General features: G+C 36.1%; 1 protein-coding gene across 1 annotated transcript in view; it reads right to left on the bottom strand.

Moving 5' to 3' along the window:
- LOC119579366 (ATP-binding cassette sub-family A member 3-like) overlaps window positions 1-17,500 on the bottom strand; it is a gene marked incomplete in the record, with an annotated part of 110,096 nt that overhangs the window by 17,120 nt on the left and 75,476 nt on the right. The window contains 9 exon segments of the mRNA XM_037927133.1: window positions 288-463; window positions 610-859; window positions 1,541-1,820; window positions 2,269-2,355; window positions 4,445-4,599; window positions 5,685-5,808; window positions 11,667-11,798; window positions 11,984-12,339; window positions 12,531-12,655. Coding sequence (XP_037783061.1) covers window positions 288-463; window positions 610-859; window positions 1,541-1,820; window positions 2,269-2,355; window positions 4,445-4,599; window positions 5,685-5,808; window positions 11,667-11,798; window positions 11,984-12,339; window positions 12,531-12,655 — 1,685 coding nt within the window.

Below are 17,500 nucleotides of genomic sequence, written 5' to 3' on the forward strand. Positions count from 1 at the left end.
AAAAAACATATATATAATGTTTGTTCCATAAATGTCTCAACATCCTGACCAAACTGAAAGATTCAGATAATTTGACAGAGATTCATGCTACAAAACCATGCTTATTTAGAAAATCATAAAATATTGTATGAAAGTCTAAGTAACTTATTGTGAAGTCATACACATCAATCTTACAAAAAAAAAAAAAGAATAAAGATATGAATTATTAGTAGTTGCTACATTAAGATATGGTGACAACAGATAAACTGTGATCAACTATAATGAACAAGAAATAGCACGTCATTTACCTTCATAACTCTGCCCTGGTTCTAGATCAATCTGCTCCACAGAATTTTCACTATGCTGAAGCAAAAGTCCATTTTCTTGGTCAAGTGCTAAAGAACTTGCTTTGTGTTTCTTGGCTTTTATAAATGCAGGTTTTGGCATGTCATCTAGACCTTCTACATTGACAGACTCCCCGACTCTGCCAATGATGTATATTTTCACTCTCTTTACAATAGTGATATCTTCACTCTCTTACAATAGTGATATCTTACTCTCACAGAGTTTTCACAATCTAAAATTACATATATAATTTACTATTATTAAGTAATCTCTCTTTTCACTAACCTTAAAAATACTTCATCCATTGTGGTCTGGGAGGCTCCATAACTGGATATGTGTAATTCTTCTCGACTGTTTTCCAGCTGCAAGAACAATGATTCAAATTTGGCTACATCTGCATTGGGAAGAACATAAGACAGCTCAGCCCCAACATTCTGGTCAAGTTCTGCATCTGGTATGTGACTTTGAAGGACAGTGGTGATAGCATCAATGTCACAGCCTTTCTCTTTAACAATGATCAGACGATAACCAGCACCTGTAAAAAGTACCAGCAAAAAGTTTCATTAGCAACAACAAAGTCATAAAACTCTTATCATTAATATGACTAGCAAATTACACATTCTTAGATCAATGATAATGTTTAAAAATCATTTGATACAGGATACTACAATAATGACAAATATTGTGACAACTATATTGATATAACATAACATTACCACAAAGAGTTAAGAACTGAAGCAAAGAGGATAATAGGGCAAAATACAACAAATCAAAAGTCTGCCACCTGGGATGCATATATCTCTAAACTGTTATTCAGACCAAATCAGTAAGCTTCCCAAGATCACTGCCAAGGTAATATCTGTTCTAATAATAATAATAATAGTAATAATAATAATAAAAACATACTACTAATAATACCAACAATAATGATAATAACCAACACAACAAAAAATCATTACAGCACTAATAATAACAACATAATAATAACAATGAAAATAAAGGTAATATTAATAATAATAAAAACATCAACAAAAATAATGACACTAATAATGACACTGATAATAACAGCTAGAACAACTATTCAAACAATAATACTAATGACATCAACAATAACCAAAGTAATAAAAGCAGCAAAAATAATATTAATCAAAACTTATTTCTTATTCTCCTTAATGATAATGGAAATCACAAATGCCCAATGAACTTCATCTCTTACCATATTTCTTCTTCAAGAACAGGGATGACCCACAGCACTGCACGATGCCATTAGCCATAATGGCAATTCTATCACCTAGGAGGTCAGCCTCTTCCATGAAATGTGTAGTCAGAAGAATGGTACGGCCAGATCTCTCCTGCTGCAAGAGGTCCCAGATGATCCTCCGAGCCCCTGGATCCATGCCTGAGGTTGGCTCATCCAAAAAGACTACATTGCTTCCAGCACAAAGGGCAATGCCAACAGATAACTTCCTCTTCATTCCTCCCGAAAGTGTCTTGGCCTGGTTAGAGAATAAAACTCATCAAAACTGTAAAATATTTACTTTTGAAGCTAAGATGGCTTGGGGTATCAACCATACCAAGCTATTGATGTAGTTATATAAATATACATCTCTGGACACACACACATACATAAATGTGTATGTGTGTATTTATCCATTTATTTATCTATCCATAAAGTTTAAGGTTAAAGTTAGCCACATCTCCAAATGTATGTAGGGGGTATGTTCATGGAGGAACATAAATACAAAGCCAAAAGATGATGTGTGTGTGTGTGTGTGTATATATATATATATATATATATATATATATATATATATATATATATATATATATATATATATATATATATATATATATATATATATATATATATGGACACACACACACACATAACATGCACCATATTTTAGCCATTACAGTTGCCTAAAACAACAGAAAAATATTTACCATTGCATTCCGTTTCTCTTGAAGTTTCAGTTTCTCAACCATGCTGGACACTTCCTCTTTAGCCTTCACACTGGATAGTCCTTTTAGCTATAATATATAGATTAAATATACTGTAAATATTACACTGATAATAAGTGGTTGGTAGTTAGAATTTGATTTCACACTTGATTTTGATGATTATCATATGGTTTATTTTTGTAATTGCATTTTATTAAAATTCTAACATCAAAGAAACAATCCCGTAAAACTGTATTTTTACTCTATTTGACCTCCATTACTGATAACAGTACTAAAAAATAATCAGTCTTCAGGGGACTGTCCCTGAATAAGGGGGGGGGGGGGTAGAGGAATCATTTGGAGTTAGATAACATAAGGTATCTATACCTGAATATGAAAATACCAAATGACTATTATAGCCAATATCTGTTCATTTCTTAGAGTAGCTGGGGAACATGCACCAACTGGTAAATTGCTGAATTACATACTTTGTGTCAGATAGAACTGCATATACTTTTGCTCACTGCAAACATACATAAGCATTTGATAACGATATCATGGATAAATATAAGTACAAGAATGTCCAAAGAACACCTTTATATTAATCACAATGATTTATAATGAAATATTTAGTGAATTTTTTTCTTTCAAAACATAAGTTTTGGGCTCATTTGCTGTAGTTTTTACAGTGGTCAGTATTTGCAGCTAATATAAAATGCAATCTTAGATTATCTTTAAAGTGCCATTACAGGTATGACTTGTGTGAAAATGCAAAAAATAGTAACATCTAGTATGCAACCCCCAAAACAGCAGTTCTGTCAGACTTTTAAATTTGAAGATATCACCATTACTGCTCAATATGAATGACATCTATATTATGATATGACTTTACTGTTTTGTATAACATTTTGTCCCTTCATTTTTGCCAGAGAACGGTTTGAATATATGGATCCACGCCCAAAGTACAGCTCCTCGATTCCTGTCGTAAAAAAGTGTTGTATCAGGGGAAATGAAGGATTTCATTTACTTTTCCTTCAGTGCTATCCATCACCTGCCATGTTATTCTGATTGGAAAATGTTCTTTTCTTTTGAAAGAACATTGTGATATGGAAGGCTGGTGTGATGGGAATGACTCGCCACAAGTGCACAAGGCTCTTGGAGGATGATTAGATTCAGAGGCTTTTGCATTATTTCCATCAATAAATGAGTGTGGAATGAGCAATCTGTGAGCCAAGATGAAGAGCGCCTGCTCTGGGGAGGACAATATTTCCATGCTCAGGATCCTATTCCTGCCCTCCATGACTGGCAGCACAGGTTGTATTACAAAAAGTAAAGGTTGTTGAATAACACAAATAACAAATTGTTACTTATTGTCATTATTATTGCACTGAATTAAGGAATATCTACAGAGATGATATGGAGTCTGTACAAGGATAACAGCCTCTTTCCATCTTGATAAAGCAAATCAAGTGAGAAATATAGACATTAGAAAATAGCAAAAAAGCTAAAAACGCTTCTGCAGAAATAGAGAAAACAACATTGCAAAGAGGAAGCATGGAGTCTTGTCACCGCACATGAGTGTTCATGTGTGCCCAGCCACCCACCTGGCAGAGTGGCCACTAAAAATAAGCCTAATGTCCATATTTTGGGCCATGTGATGGCAGTGACGCATCCAATGGGTTAAAAATGTTGATCTTTTTTACTTTTTGCAAGATAACCCCCCATGGGTCAGTGGAGTATGAATGATATATGAAAAGAAGTGCAATTTTAAACTGTAGAACTTAAAAAAAAAATAAAAATCAATTAGTTTTCTGAAATTATTTTTATTTTATGATCAAATGACCAGAGCAAGTTACACATTGCCAGGGGCAGTCCCCTTCTCTTACAACTATTATGAAATGGACTTTCAGATCTTAAACCTTACCTTTTATTTAGTAAATTCCAGGCATATAAATAGCCAAAGGCATAGCCAATAACATCTAATACAAGATATTATGACTCACCATGATGACAAATGCTTGTCAATAAGTTTATCTTAACTTAAGATCACACTTTCAATCTAAATCAAGTTTATTTCAGTTTCATCCTCTGATAGTTATTATAACAATATATTTTTTTCAGTATTAGTATCTAGTTACTAGTAAAGCTAGTGAAAAAAGTATTTGTGATAAACACTTACCCTGCTGAAAAAGACAATGTGTTCAGACACTGTCAGTTCATCAAAAAGCACATCATGCTGTGGGCATAATCCAAGGGATCTTCGGACCTCTCCAATTTGAGTAACAATATCATATCCCCCAACTTCAGCTGTGCCCGATGTAGGTGGAAAGAGACCTAGTGGAAAATCAGAGTATGTCATGCAATTCTAGCAGTGCTAGCTTATGAAATTTTTAATTCTGAAGAAATGAAATCCCCCAAAACATCACACAATATTTCACTGTCAAATATGCACATTGTGAAAAAGTGCAAAGTTGAAAATGCTATCACATTTACCCCTCATGTATGAATGAAAATGGGGTGTGATTACTGTGAAAATACAAATCAAACACAAAAAAAAATATTTTGTAAATTCAGAAAATGGTGTTTAAATATATTAATAGGCACTTAGATGTATAAATAGTAAAAAGACAACAATATACTAAGAAATAACTCTGTGATATGTAATAGTATGGTGTATGGATAGGCAATATGGGAAGAGGGGAAAGATCTAGGGCTCATCTAGATGAAATATGTGATATGGCAACTGATTTACCACTTAGCACTATGTTTCATTTACAAGAAAACAGAGATGGGATGACATAACTGTGTGAGTGGCCCAGGCACAGGGAGCCAGGTTATGGGGATGACTTGTAGGTGTGGCTGAAGGAAACTTGCAAACATTTCCATATATATATGTATATATATATATATATATATATATATATATATATATATATATATATATATATATATATATATATATATATATATATATATATATAAATGGATGCTACAAATGCTTCATTCACAATGAAAAAGTTTCAGGAAAAATTTTTGCCACTATTTGACAGGCCTTCCATAGTCATGACGAACAGGACTGTCGGTACGGTTTGTGAATAGCCATGGTTTTGGTGAACAGAACTTTAGGAATATACCAAAGTAAATGGCAAATACACGAAGGAGTGTATCTAAACATACAGACATACAGAAATGCACAGAAATACAGTAAAATGGAATGCACTCACAGACAAAGGGAACATGCACTGGAAGTAAAGTATCTCTAGTATTTTGGCCTGTTCTTACCTCAATTAGACATATATTTACTGCATTTTGTTTAGTGCTGCAGGTTTATGAAATTATGTATTATGGATTATGAAAATATATTAGCACTAGCTGTATGGTTGTAAATCAATGAACACAAACAAAACGAGAAGACTCACCAGTCAGCATGGACATTGTGGTTGTTTTGCCTGCTCCGTTATGTCCAAGTAACACAGTAATCTGACCACTGTACATTTTCAAAAACATTTTGTTTACAGCAACTTTCTGCCCACGAGGAAAAATCTGTTTAGGTAAATGAAATTTCCATGAATTAAAACTGTGAACAAAAAATAATACAATAAAATGGCATTAAATCACACAATTCCATTTCAAAAGGATAAATGGAAATAAACAAGGGAAACAGAAATATTTCTAGGTATTTTAATGCTGAATAAGGATTTCTACATGGTTGACATCATATTTTCTTTTTACTTATTAATTGACTTCCTTAAAGCTATTGGACAGCCTTTAAGACATAAATATCCCCAAATATGGAAATTATTGTACCCCCACATCTATAAAAACATAAATGTCTCACTTTGTTGATGCTGTGAATACAGCTGGCTCCAAAAGTATTTGCTTTGTGCAAATATCAACCCCCTTTACAAGACAGGCAACTGAACCGACCCAACTAACTATTGCCCTATCTCCCTCAATTGATCCTCTGCAAAATTTTTGAACATATAATACACAAGCACATCATGAACCACATTAACAATTACAACATCCTTACAGATTCACTACATGGCTTTCAGCCTACTCGACCATGTGAGACCCAACTAATCACAACCCATGATGCCATTGCCTGACTACTAGACAGACATGACATGAAACAAGTTATTGCTATACTGCTCAACTTTGCCAAAGCCTTCAACAAAGTCCCGTACAGAAGACTAACAATTAAATTACAGTACTATGGGACCAATTCTTCACTGGATCACTGCCTTTTTGACATACAGGACCTAACATGCCCTGATGGAAAGTGCATCTTCTGACTCTGTCCCGGTCTCTTCTGGTGTCCTGCAAGGTACTGTTCTTGGCCCCCTTCTTTTCCTTCTATACATTAACAACCTTCCACTACTGATCCCTAACTTTTCCACTAGACTTTTTGCTGACTTTTAACATATGACCTTCAGACCAGACAAATGCAAGTTACACCATTTCACCAGATGACATACACCAATTCAATACACCTACTCTCTACACAACCAACAACTGACACCTGCATCCTACAAATACCTCGGAATACACCTCACTAAGAAACTCACCTTTAACACTCACTTCATCACTAACAAAGCAAACAGATCACTGGGTTTCTGAGGAGAAACCTATGCAACTGTAGACATACATTAAACACATAGCTAACAACACACTTGTATGCCCAACACTGAGTAGTGTATGGCTGTATGGGTACCCATACCAAGCACAACACTGAGAAGCTTGAATAGGTCAACACTAGGGCTGTCACGTTTATTACACCCAATTACACATGTACACCTGGTATAACAACTCACACAAGATCACAAACAACCTTACTGACATTAACAAAAATGAATACCAACAAGCAGCACATACATGTAGCAGACAAAACTCAAACAACAATAAGTTTCTTAAATACCACAAAAACACTGACTCTTACTTGCACTCTTCCTTTCCACTATGCAACTGGAACAGGCTACCCCAACACATCATCAAATCATGGACTATCAAAACCTTCACTAACAAATTTAACAAGCACATGATATAACAAGCATCTTCACAAACCCAAACTCTACCCCTTATATCCAAATCATTACCTTACCCCGATCAACCAACCACATATGCGTTTACCAGCACCCTGTGAATTATCTTTGAGATTGAGATACCCACGACCCACACCCATTACTTTCTTCCATCACCCATATTTATTATCCACACCTACTACCCACACCCAAAAACAAAAGCTAAATGAAAGAAAAGAACAAAATTTAAATTGGTGATTACCACAAAGTTGATGAACAATATAAATTTGGAAAAATCAAATTAAAAAAATAATTATGTAAATTATCAATAATTTCATCCCGTATTCTAAACATATAATTACGTAAGTGAATAAGCTAACAGTACACCTACTCAATCCAAAACAAAATACAAATTCAAATTATCTAATTTATAAAGAAAACCCTGGATTCATCGCTATATACGAATCCTGATTATAGAATAATGATAATTTTAAATAACATAATTATGACATGATTAAGAAAGACAGAGAAAACCAGATTGGTGGAGGACTAATGATAGGGATAAGGAATGATATACAAATTAGAAACTTGAATTTAAGATCATGGGAGTAAAAGTACCAACACAAAGAAAAATAATCCTTGTAATAATATATCCAAAGAACAAATTCAATAATATATTGACTAGATACAAGAACCAAAATTAACAGTAAGTGATTTTAATGTACGCCATCCCAACTGGAACCCAATAACAAATTAACAAACTAAAACAACAGGAAAAAAATGTATTCAAATTGATAAATCAACACAATATTTTATCATTAACACCAAAAGGACAAGTGACAAGAATAGACACAAAAAAGCTTCACCTTTAATAGGATACTTAACTACTGTAACAGGTCCACACCTAGATAGTGACGACCTTCCAATGATAAAAGACAAAATCTATTACATTTCTTCAAAGCGAATAGAAATCTACAAATGAAAGATGGTCAAACTATGAATCAGATATAGTAAGGCATACGTAAACACTGATTCACTAACTGAACTAATGAACTAGATAAGAATCTCTGGGGAAAAGCATTTCAGCTTTGATAATAATAAAATAAATTACAAACATAACGGACCTCAGTGGAACTAAAAATGCAATGAAATAATAAAGAAGAGAAACAAGGCTTACAATAAATGGAGGAAAAGACCAAGCACAGAAAATAGACTAAACTGTAAAAAAATTACTAGCAGAAGCGAAACAGGTCACTGAAGAAGAGGAATGAGAATCACAGGTAAACTTTGTGCTTCCATAAATTTCAAAACTCCCTCCAAAAAATATGGAATTTCATTAAAGAAACAAGAGTAAAACAACTATCCATAATTGCTCTCTAATAAATAACAACTTCCCAGTAATTCAGATATAAAAAATAATTTTCTTTAAAGAATACAAAAATATAACGTTAACTAAAAAACAGAAAAAGAAAAAAAATATGAAGTAGCTGCAGTGAAGAAGACTTAAACAAAGATAATGACAGTAGAAAAATTAACATGGTTTATAAAAAAAAAATATGAAAGCATATAGCCCTGAGAAAATCACATGTGAATTTTATAAAAATGCACCAAAGAACATAACAGAAGTCATTTTTTAAAATTTTAGTAGATACTGGGAAAAGGGAGAATATCCAAAAGAAATAAAATAGACAGTAATCAATCCATTTCATGGAAAGATTCAGCAAAAACAAACTCATGTAGACTCATTAGAAGAACACAATTTTTTTTAATAAAAGCAAAAAATATGGTTTAGGGGGTAGGATATTAAAATGGATCAAGAGTTTCATAACTGATAGAAAATTCTGAGTTCAAAAAGGAGAACACAATTCAACAACTGGAAAATTATAAATGGAATCCCACAAGGGTCTCCAATAAGCCCCACACTATTAACCAGAGTCTTGTCAGATATAAGAATACTAAAAGAAATAAATAAAATAATTTATGCAGATGCAAATTTAGTAGAAGCATAAAATAACAATATAATCTTAGGAGTTAACTTTGATGCCCTAAAATTAACTAGAAAAAATCCCATCAACATCATTCACTTGGGGAGCAAATACAATGCCAATATTAACCCTGCAACCGTTGCCAAACTAAGTATCAGTAACAAACAGAATAAAAAAAAAAAAAAAATAGAATGCATCCAGATGATAAAATATTTTAGTAAAAAAAACATAACATGCTAGTAAAACAATTAGCCTTAAAAAACACAGAAAATTTCAACCGAAACAAGTATAAAAAGACACTATCATTTAGAGTAAGTGAAACATGCAAAAAAAAGGAAAATAAACAAGAGTTCACTCAATCCCGAAATGTCCCCAATCCCTCCATGGCAGGACATCCCACAAAAAAAGACTCAAACTTCATGGACAATGAGAACAAAAACACATCCCACCAAATGATACAACAACACTTCCACTAACTAGAAAATACAACATACCAGAATTACCACAAAATATCCTCAGACAGATCAAAAATAAAAGAACCAAAATTAATGACAGCATCAATACACTCAATACAAAAATACTACAACAATTTGGGAGTTACAAAACAAGACACAAATAATAGAAACAAAACTATTTGCAATAAAACAAGTTTTAAACTAAATAAACAAAAAACTACAGAAACTACAGCAATCTTAAGACTCACAAACATCCATACAAGCAAAAAAAACACAAAAAAACAGTAAATACAAAACAGGAAAATACAAACAAATAATATATGAAATACAATCCCCACTCCATTTATTAAACACCCAAAAACAACATGTAAAACTACAAAGGATCCCATCGCTAAGAACATAAAAGAAAATGAAATAGCTGATACAGCTGCAAAGTGAAGCTCATGAAATGAAAGATCTCACAACCAAGATCCAAAATTTAACAAATATAATAAGAGAAAAAAAAGAAAAAAAGGAAAAGTGGATAACTAATTTAAATAAAATATTAAACACAAAAGATAATCATATCAAAGATAATCCACAACCATGAGCAGGACCACAGAACAGAAAAAGAAATATGAGCATTACAAGACTAATGACAAAATACACAGCATTTAAAAAACATTGGACAAACTAAAAACAGAAAGGGATCAAATGAGCCAATGGTGTAAAAATCAAAAAGAAACACAAGAACATTTAACCTTACAATGCCCAAGATTTAACGCATACAGGACCAATTTAATACAATCACTGAATAAGATAAAAGTACAAAATCCTGACTTGAATTTATTAATTACAGGTGCAAATGGACCACCCTTAAAGAAGTATTACATTTTAAGACATACAAAGTTCCTACAAAGAACAAGAATAATGAGATATAATTTGAAAACAAAGAATAAAGTAGAACAGCAGATTTGATAATCCATAATAAGATATAAATTATAATTTGAGTAAAAGTATTTGTTTCTCCCCAAATACTTGTTTTCATTAATTCTTAATTGTGTTTCTAAAGTACCAATTATCATATCAATATAGGCATATATGATTAAAATGTTAACCTGATAGTAGGATTTTCTGTATCTCAGGAAACAAGGATTGCAGCAGCACCTCTTCCTAACATCTGTGACCACTGGAGTAGGAGGGGGGAGTGAATAATGCCAATATGATTGTATTTTCTTCCCTGAGGAAAACTCCCTTTTCTTTACATTTATTTTTGGAATGACCAAGGTAATCATGAAATCTTAGAAAAATCTTAGAAACTGTCCTTCTTTTCTCACACTGATCTCACAGTTTTTGAAAATATGAACAATATGTAAAAAATGGCATAAACATTTTTCAGCTATCCCACCAATAGAGATTTACTCTTTATTTCATAACTATAACTCCTTTAATGTTTTTAAGGCATTTACATTTGTATAGAGTATATTTGTATAAGAAAAATAAAATGAAATAAAGGCATTTGAGCATCCTTTTGTATCAGTTTTTGGGTCAGACATTGTATGATGACATGAAGTACTATATGTCTGTTTATGGCACTAAGGGAAAGGGTGTGGTCTCCTATATATCCAAACTGAATGATCTATGGGCTTACCTAATTTCAATTGTTTACCCTATTCCTTGAATTGTTACTATCAGTATTGTTAGTGAAGATGATGATGACAATGATGATGATGATGATGATGATGATGATGATGATGATGATGATCATGATGATGATGATGATGATGATGATGATGATGATGATGATGATGATGATGATGATGATGATGATGATGATGATGATGATGATGATGATGATGATATCAATAATAATAATGTTGGCCCACATGTAGGGTCTGGGCATTATCCCTCAAGATTTTACTTAAACAATCCTAGCCCTGAACAATCACAGTATACAGTACCTTTGTTAGGCCTAAAATTTTCACACCAGCTTTTATCCCCTTAGGATCTTCTTCAAACAGGCTGGGATCTGTAAGGAGCTCTTCTTGGTTGACTTTTTTAACTTCGGCAGGTTGTCCAAGCCAGTATGATTTCTGATGAATAAGTTTTTTTTCTTTATTCAGAGGCAAAAAATTAATCTATCCATTTTCAAATATATTCATGCTTGCACACACACACACACACACACACACACACACACACACACAGATGGTATATAAACATATCTAATAATATATATTCACATACAATTATCTCTGTGCACAGCTGCTGTACTTACCATAAATGGGAAATACCATGGTTGTGGCATACCAAACTGCCCTGGCCAAACTGCTTCAATATACCAAGTCAGGAGGGCAAAGATAAATGTGTTGATAATAAGCATTCCAAACACATGGCCCAGTGTAAAGGAGTCATCTGGTGATACTCCAGAATACAGAAGGTTCCAATGTATGCCAGACCCTGCACCTTCAAACATGGAAGTCATCTGGCATCCCAGGCTCATGGCAGTGTTTGAGAGGAGGCACAAAACAATTTTGTTGCCATTTGTCAAAGAAGAATAGCGAGGCCGAAGAATCATGTATGGGAAGTAGGTGAAAAACCACAGTAAACCAGTTGCTGTTGCAGCACTGTTAGCTAGAAAATGGAATCATATATTATAATTGTTGTATTTCTTATTATTTCTATCTAAGCTTTTCACTATATATGTACATATTACTCATATAATAAATTCATGGAACTTATTTGCTATTCTTTAGTGAATCTCCACAAAAACATTAAAATAACCATAAAATAAAGTCTTTCTCATATGATTTCATGACAATTACCTTTAGAAAAAAGAGTAGAAATGAAGAAGCAGAAACTGATGGAACAAACTGTGTAGAGCAGCAAAAAGATGAATACCAACGTTGGATCACTGTTGTTCAGCACTGCTAAGCTCCCTTCCCCTTGCCTTCGAACAACAAGCAGGTACATGAAAGCATAGCAACAATCAAGATCCACACACATTTTCACTCATGCTGCTTAATACTACAAGCTAGATTTTTAAGGTATGCATGTACCTATATATATATATATATATATATATATATATATATATATATATATATATATATATATGATAGATATATTATAGATCATATATATATATAATATATATATAATATAATATATAATATATATATATAATATACTACATATATATAAATATATATATATAATATATATATATATATATAATATATATATATATATATATATGTGTGTGTATATATAGGCTGCGGTGGCCAAGTGGTTAGAACATCGAACTCAAGGCTGTCATGACGGCAATCTGAGTTCAAGGGTTCGAGTCACCAGCCGGCATGTTGTTCCCTTGGGCAAAGAACTTCACTCGATTGCCTACCTAGCCACTGGGTGGGCAAGCCAGCCCAAGTCAGTGCTGGGCCCAAGACGGATAAAATAGAGAGAATGATTACCTAAAAGGTAACACGGCACTCTCCGTGGAAAAGGAATGGGGACCTACCACGTACTCACTCCAAGAGCATCACAACATGAAAAACTTAAAAATTAACCCCGCGGCTCAAACGAACCTACTGGGAAAAAAAAAAAAAAAAAAAAAAAAAAAAAAAAAAAAAAACAAAAAAAAAAAAAAAAAAAAAAAAAAAAAACATATAAATAATATAAATATATATACATATATAATAATATATATTATATATATATATATAAATAAATAATATAAATACATAAAAATATAGCATAATAATATTAATTTTAAATGAATATAAATTATATACATATATATAATATTATATATTATAAAATATAAAATATATATAATTATATATATTTTATATTTTATGTATGTGTATGTATGATATTGTAATATACATACAAAATGTATGTATTGTATATATATGCATATATAAATATATACAAAAATAAATATAAAAATAAATATAAATATATATGCATATATGTATATATATGTGATATATATGTATACATGTGTATATGCATATATACATATATATATATATATATTAATATATATATATATATAATAATATATATATATATATTATATATATTATGGCTATAGATAATAAAAGACAGCTTCATAAGTTCCTACTAGTACTTTTAACATTAAGACTTCTATCTATATTTGAATATGTAATGGGTACTTGGTCCTAGTAAATATGGTATATTTAAAAAAACTATAAGTAGATTTAGTACACAGGCGTGTGGACAATATTTCTTTCAAAATCATCCCCTAACCGGGGAAAGGGGTGGGAGGTGGATTAGCATCTACAAACAAAGACATTGGAAAATTTTAAAAATGGAAAGGGGCGGAGGGGTTTTTCATCACAAAATAGGGCTGTAGGTCCCCGGGTAGGAAAGTGGGGTGAGGATGGAGGAAATATACTAGTCCCCATTCAGAGGCAAACCAATGAAGTTGTGGGGAAAGGAGAAACCCCACAGAGGATAGGTTAAGACATACGACCCCTTATATAGGGAAAAGTGTTGTGGGGGAAAAGTGTGGCGTGCAGGGACAAAGGTGACTCAGGGTAATTTATAGAGGATGAAAAGGATAAGGCAGATGAAGTTTTTATATTTTATTATTAGCGAATGGAGTATGAGAGTAATTAGAGTAGAAAGACTGGTGTGGGTAGTGGGGTGTTAAAAATATAGTAGGAAAAATGTAAATATAGAGGTAAATAAATAATATAATAAACGAGATAATTAGAGGAATAAGATAGATGACATAAAGATATTAGAGAAAATTTTAATATATTAATTATAAACATAATTAATAAAAATTAAAATTTAAAATTATTTTAAATTTTTAAAAAAAAAATTTTTTTTTAAAAAAAATTAATTTTTAAAATTTTAAATTTTTTTAAAAAAATTTTAAAAAAAAATCAAAACAGAAATGCCCCTCCAATTTCCCCGGCCCAAAATTTTTAAGGGAGTTTGCCCCCCCCCCGGCGGTCGGGGGCACCCGTTTCCCCTGGGGTTTCCCCCGTTTCCCCCCCCCAAAACTTCCTGCCCCCCTTTTTTCTAGCCAACCCCGGGGGAAATGGGGCCCCCGGCTTCTTTGGGGGGGTGGGCCTTCCTTCAGTCCTCCCCCCCCAAATGACCCTTGGAAACGCCTTTAAAAATGGAAATGCGGGGGGGGGGTGTTGTCCCTCCCCCCAGCAAAAAAGGCGGGTGGGGCCCCGCGGGGGGCAATGTGGGGTCGGTTTGGAGGGGGAGAGTTACTCGTCCCGCCTCGCCCCCGGCAGGCGCCAACCCACCATGAAGCTTGGGGGGGAAAGCCCGGGAACCCCACAGGGATAGGCTTTCCCACAGCCTGCCGACCCCCTTTATCTGGGGCTGTGTTTGGGGGGGGCGGCAGAGGTGGCGTGCACCCGGAGGACCACCCGGGCTTAACCTCAGGGTGCTTTGGGTGGGGCGCTTGGAACACCCGGGCCCTTTGCGGCAGGATGAGCGTTCCTCTCTATCCTGGATTAAGCGACTGGAGTTGAGGTGGCTGCCCTTCAGAGGGAGAAGACCGGTAGCGGGCACGATCAGTGGGGGTGGTTACCCCTATATGGTGGGGCCCGGAGGGTCACCACCTCCAGGGTGTCCCATGCCTCTCCGTCGACCACTGCGGTAGTCGAGGGACACCGGTTGATGAGCGTTCAGGGCTTTGAGACAAGCAGCTTTGGCTTATGTTCTTAGTGTATACGCCCTACATGTACATAAAACCATGTGAAAGGGGCGTTCTACGCCAAACTCCATTGTGGCAGCGATTGCCCCCGGCGAGAATTCCATTTTTCGGGCGATTTAAATGGGGTTTCCCGGCTGTGCCCGAGGGGCTCGAGATGTCCGGCCCCCATGGCTCGGGACTGACCCCAGCGCAAAATAGCCCCCTTTCCCCGGGGACTTTGTAGCCCCAGAAATGGGACTCTGGCCCTGGTACCAGCGCTCCAACTGCATCGCGGACTTGGTACAGCATACGGTACAGTGGCCAAGGAGATCGACCACACCCTTGTCAGCACGCGAGGGAGGATCCTCCGAATGAGGGTTTACCGGAGTGTGAGTTCTGGGGGACCGACCATAGGTTTTGGGGTCCCCTGCGGGCCATTCAAAACCCCCCGTCCCTCCAGGGCCCCCAAAGGGTTTGTTTCACTGGACAGACAAGGGGGGAGGAGTGTGCCCGGGGGTTCCCACGGCATCTCTGACGTTCTCAGAAACCAGAAACCGACGGATCCAGTTGCTCTGTGGGATCCTTAAAGCGCGTAACATCGAAGCAGCTCGGAGCCCAAATTGGCGACGCCAAGGACAAGCAGAATCCCCTCCCCCTGGAGCATTAGAGGCCCTGAAGCGTGTCGCAAGCTCGGCTAAAGGGGAAACCCAAGTCTTGCTCTTTCCATGGTGCGTAGGGCTCACACTGCTGAAAAGGGAAAGGAACAGTTCATCGGGAAATCTTGCTGAGGAGGTCGAAGGCCATTTCTTGGTAAATGACCTTCGCCCTCCCCTACCAACCCCTGAAAAAAATAACCCTAAGCCCTCCCACAGATGACTGCAGTCCGATCAGGGGATGGAGGGGATCATCTCAGATATGTTGGGGTTCGTGAACTTTGGGGTATTTTTTAAAAACATTGTACCAGGGGAACTCCAATAGTTAGCTTGGATGAAACGATGTCTATGCCGTGCCGGACCCCCCCATCACGAGGAACCCCCTACCTAACGAGGTTGGGCTGGCATTTCCAAGTGAAGAGGGGGAAAGCTGCGGGTATGTGATATCCCTGCTGAACTGAAAGGCGGGGGTAAAACCTATGGCCGGGGCCTGTACAGCCCTGACTGCCTTTTGGCAGTCGGTACCTTTCCCCCCCGCCCTGCTAGGGGCGTGGTCATCCCTCTCTGGAAGGGGAAAGGGGGACGATGGGATTAGAACAGGGGCATTTACACTGCTCAGCATACCAGGAAAGGGTTTCTCGCTAAATTTCTTTGAAAGGGATCCGCCCCCACCTCTGGGGCACCAGAGCCCGGGGAGCAGTCTGGATTTACTCCGGGCAATCCACAAAAAACGTATATAGCGTTCGAGAAATTGGGAACGCCGCGTGAGTTGGTCGGGGTTTTGCGCCAACGACCCAAAAAGGGTTTTGACTCGGGCATGGGAATCGCATGGGAGATCCGGGGCTCAGGGGAATTCCGCACGATTTTTGGTGATAGAAAACTCTATACGGGTATAAAAGTGCTGTAAAGTTTTGGGGGTATGTCGAATTCTTCCCGTTAATTCAGGGGGGGAAAGGCGGTCCTTGCCCCCACACTTTTCAACCTTTGTATGGACTGGATAATGGCAAGATATAGCCAAAGTCAGTGCGGGCAACACTAGGCAATTAAGGTTGGGCCCTTGACTTTGCCGCGATTTTGCCATCCTATCGAGTCCTTGGAGTCATTTGGGGGCGGTCTTGATGCATTTAGCAATGAGGCGAAGCCCCTAGGCTTAGAGGTCTTAGAGGTGATCGGGGATTTTGGGGGCCTTTTGGGGAACCCGTTCAGTCGATCCATGTTTTCGGCGGGGACTTGAAAGTCCAGAAAGTTTCATACCTTGGTGCGTAGTCCATATCTGGGTTGAAACCGGGAAGTCAGTAGAGGTTTGGTCTGGCAACAGGAGCCATAAAACTCGATCAACAAGAGCGTTTGGAGATGTCGGTACCTATGCAGAAGGACCAACTGCGTGTCTTAAAGGGCCTTTGATACTTCCATTTTTGCTCTAGGGAAGCGAAACCTGGACCTACCCAGTCCC

This window comes from Penaeus monodon, chromosome 12 (genome assembly GCF_015228065.2).
Source record: "Penaeus monodon isolate SGIC_2016 chromosome 12, NSTDA_Pmon_1, whole genome shotgun sequence".
NCBI lineage: Eukaryota > Metazoa > Arthropoda > Malacostraca > Decapoda > Penaeidae > Penaeus > Penaeus monodon.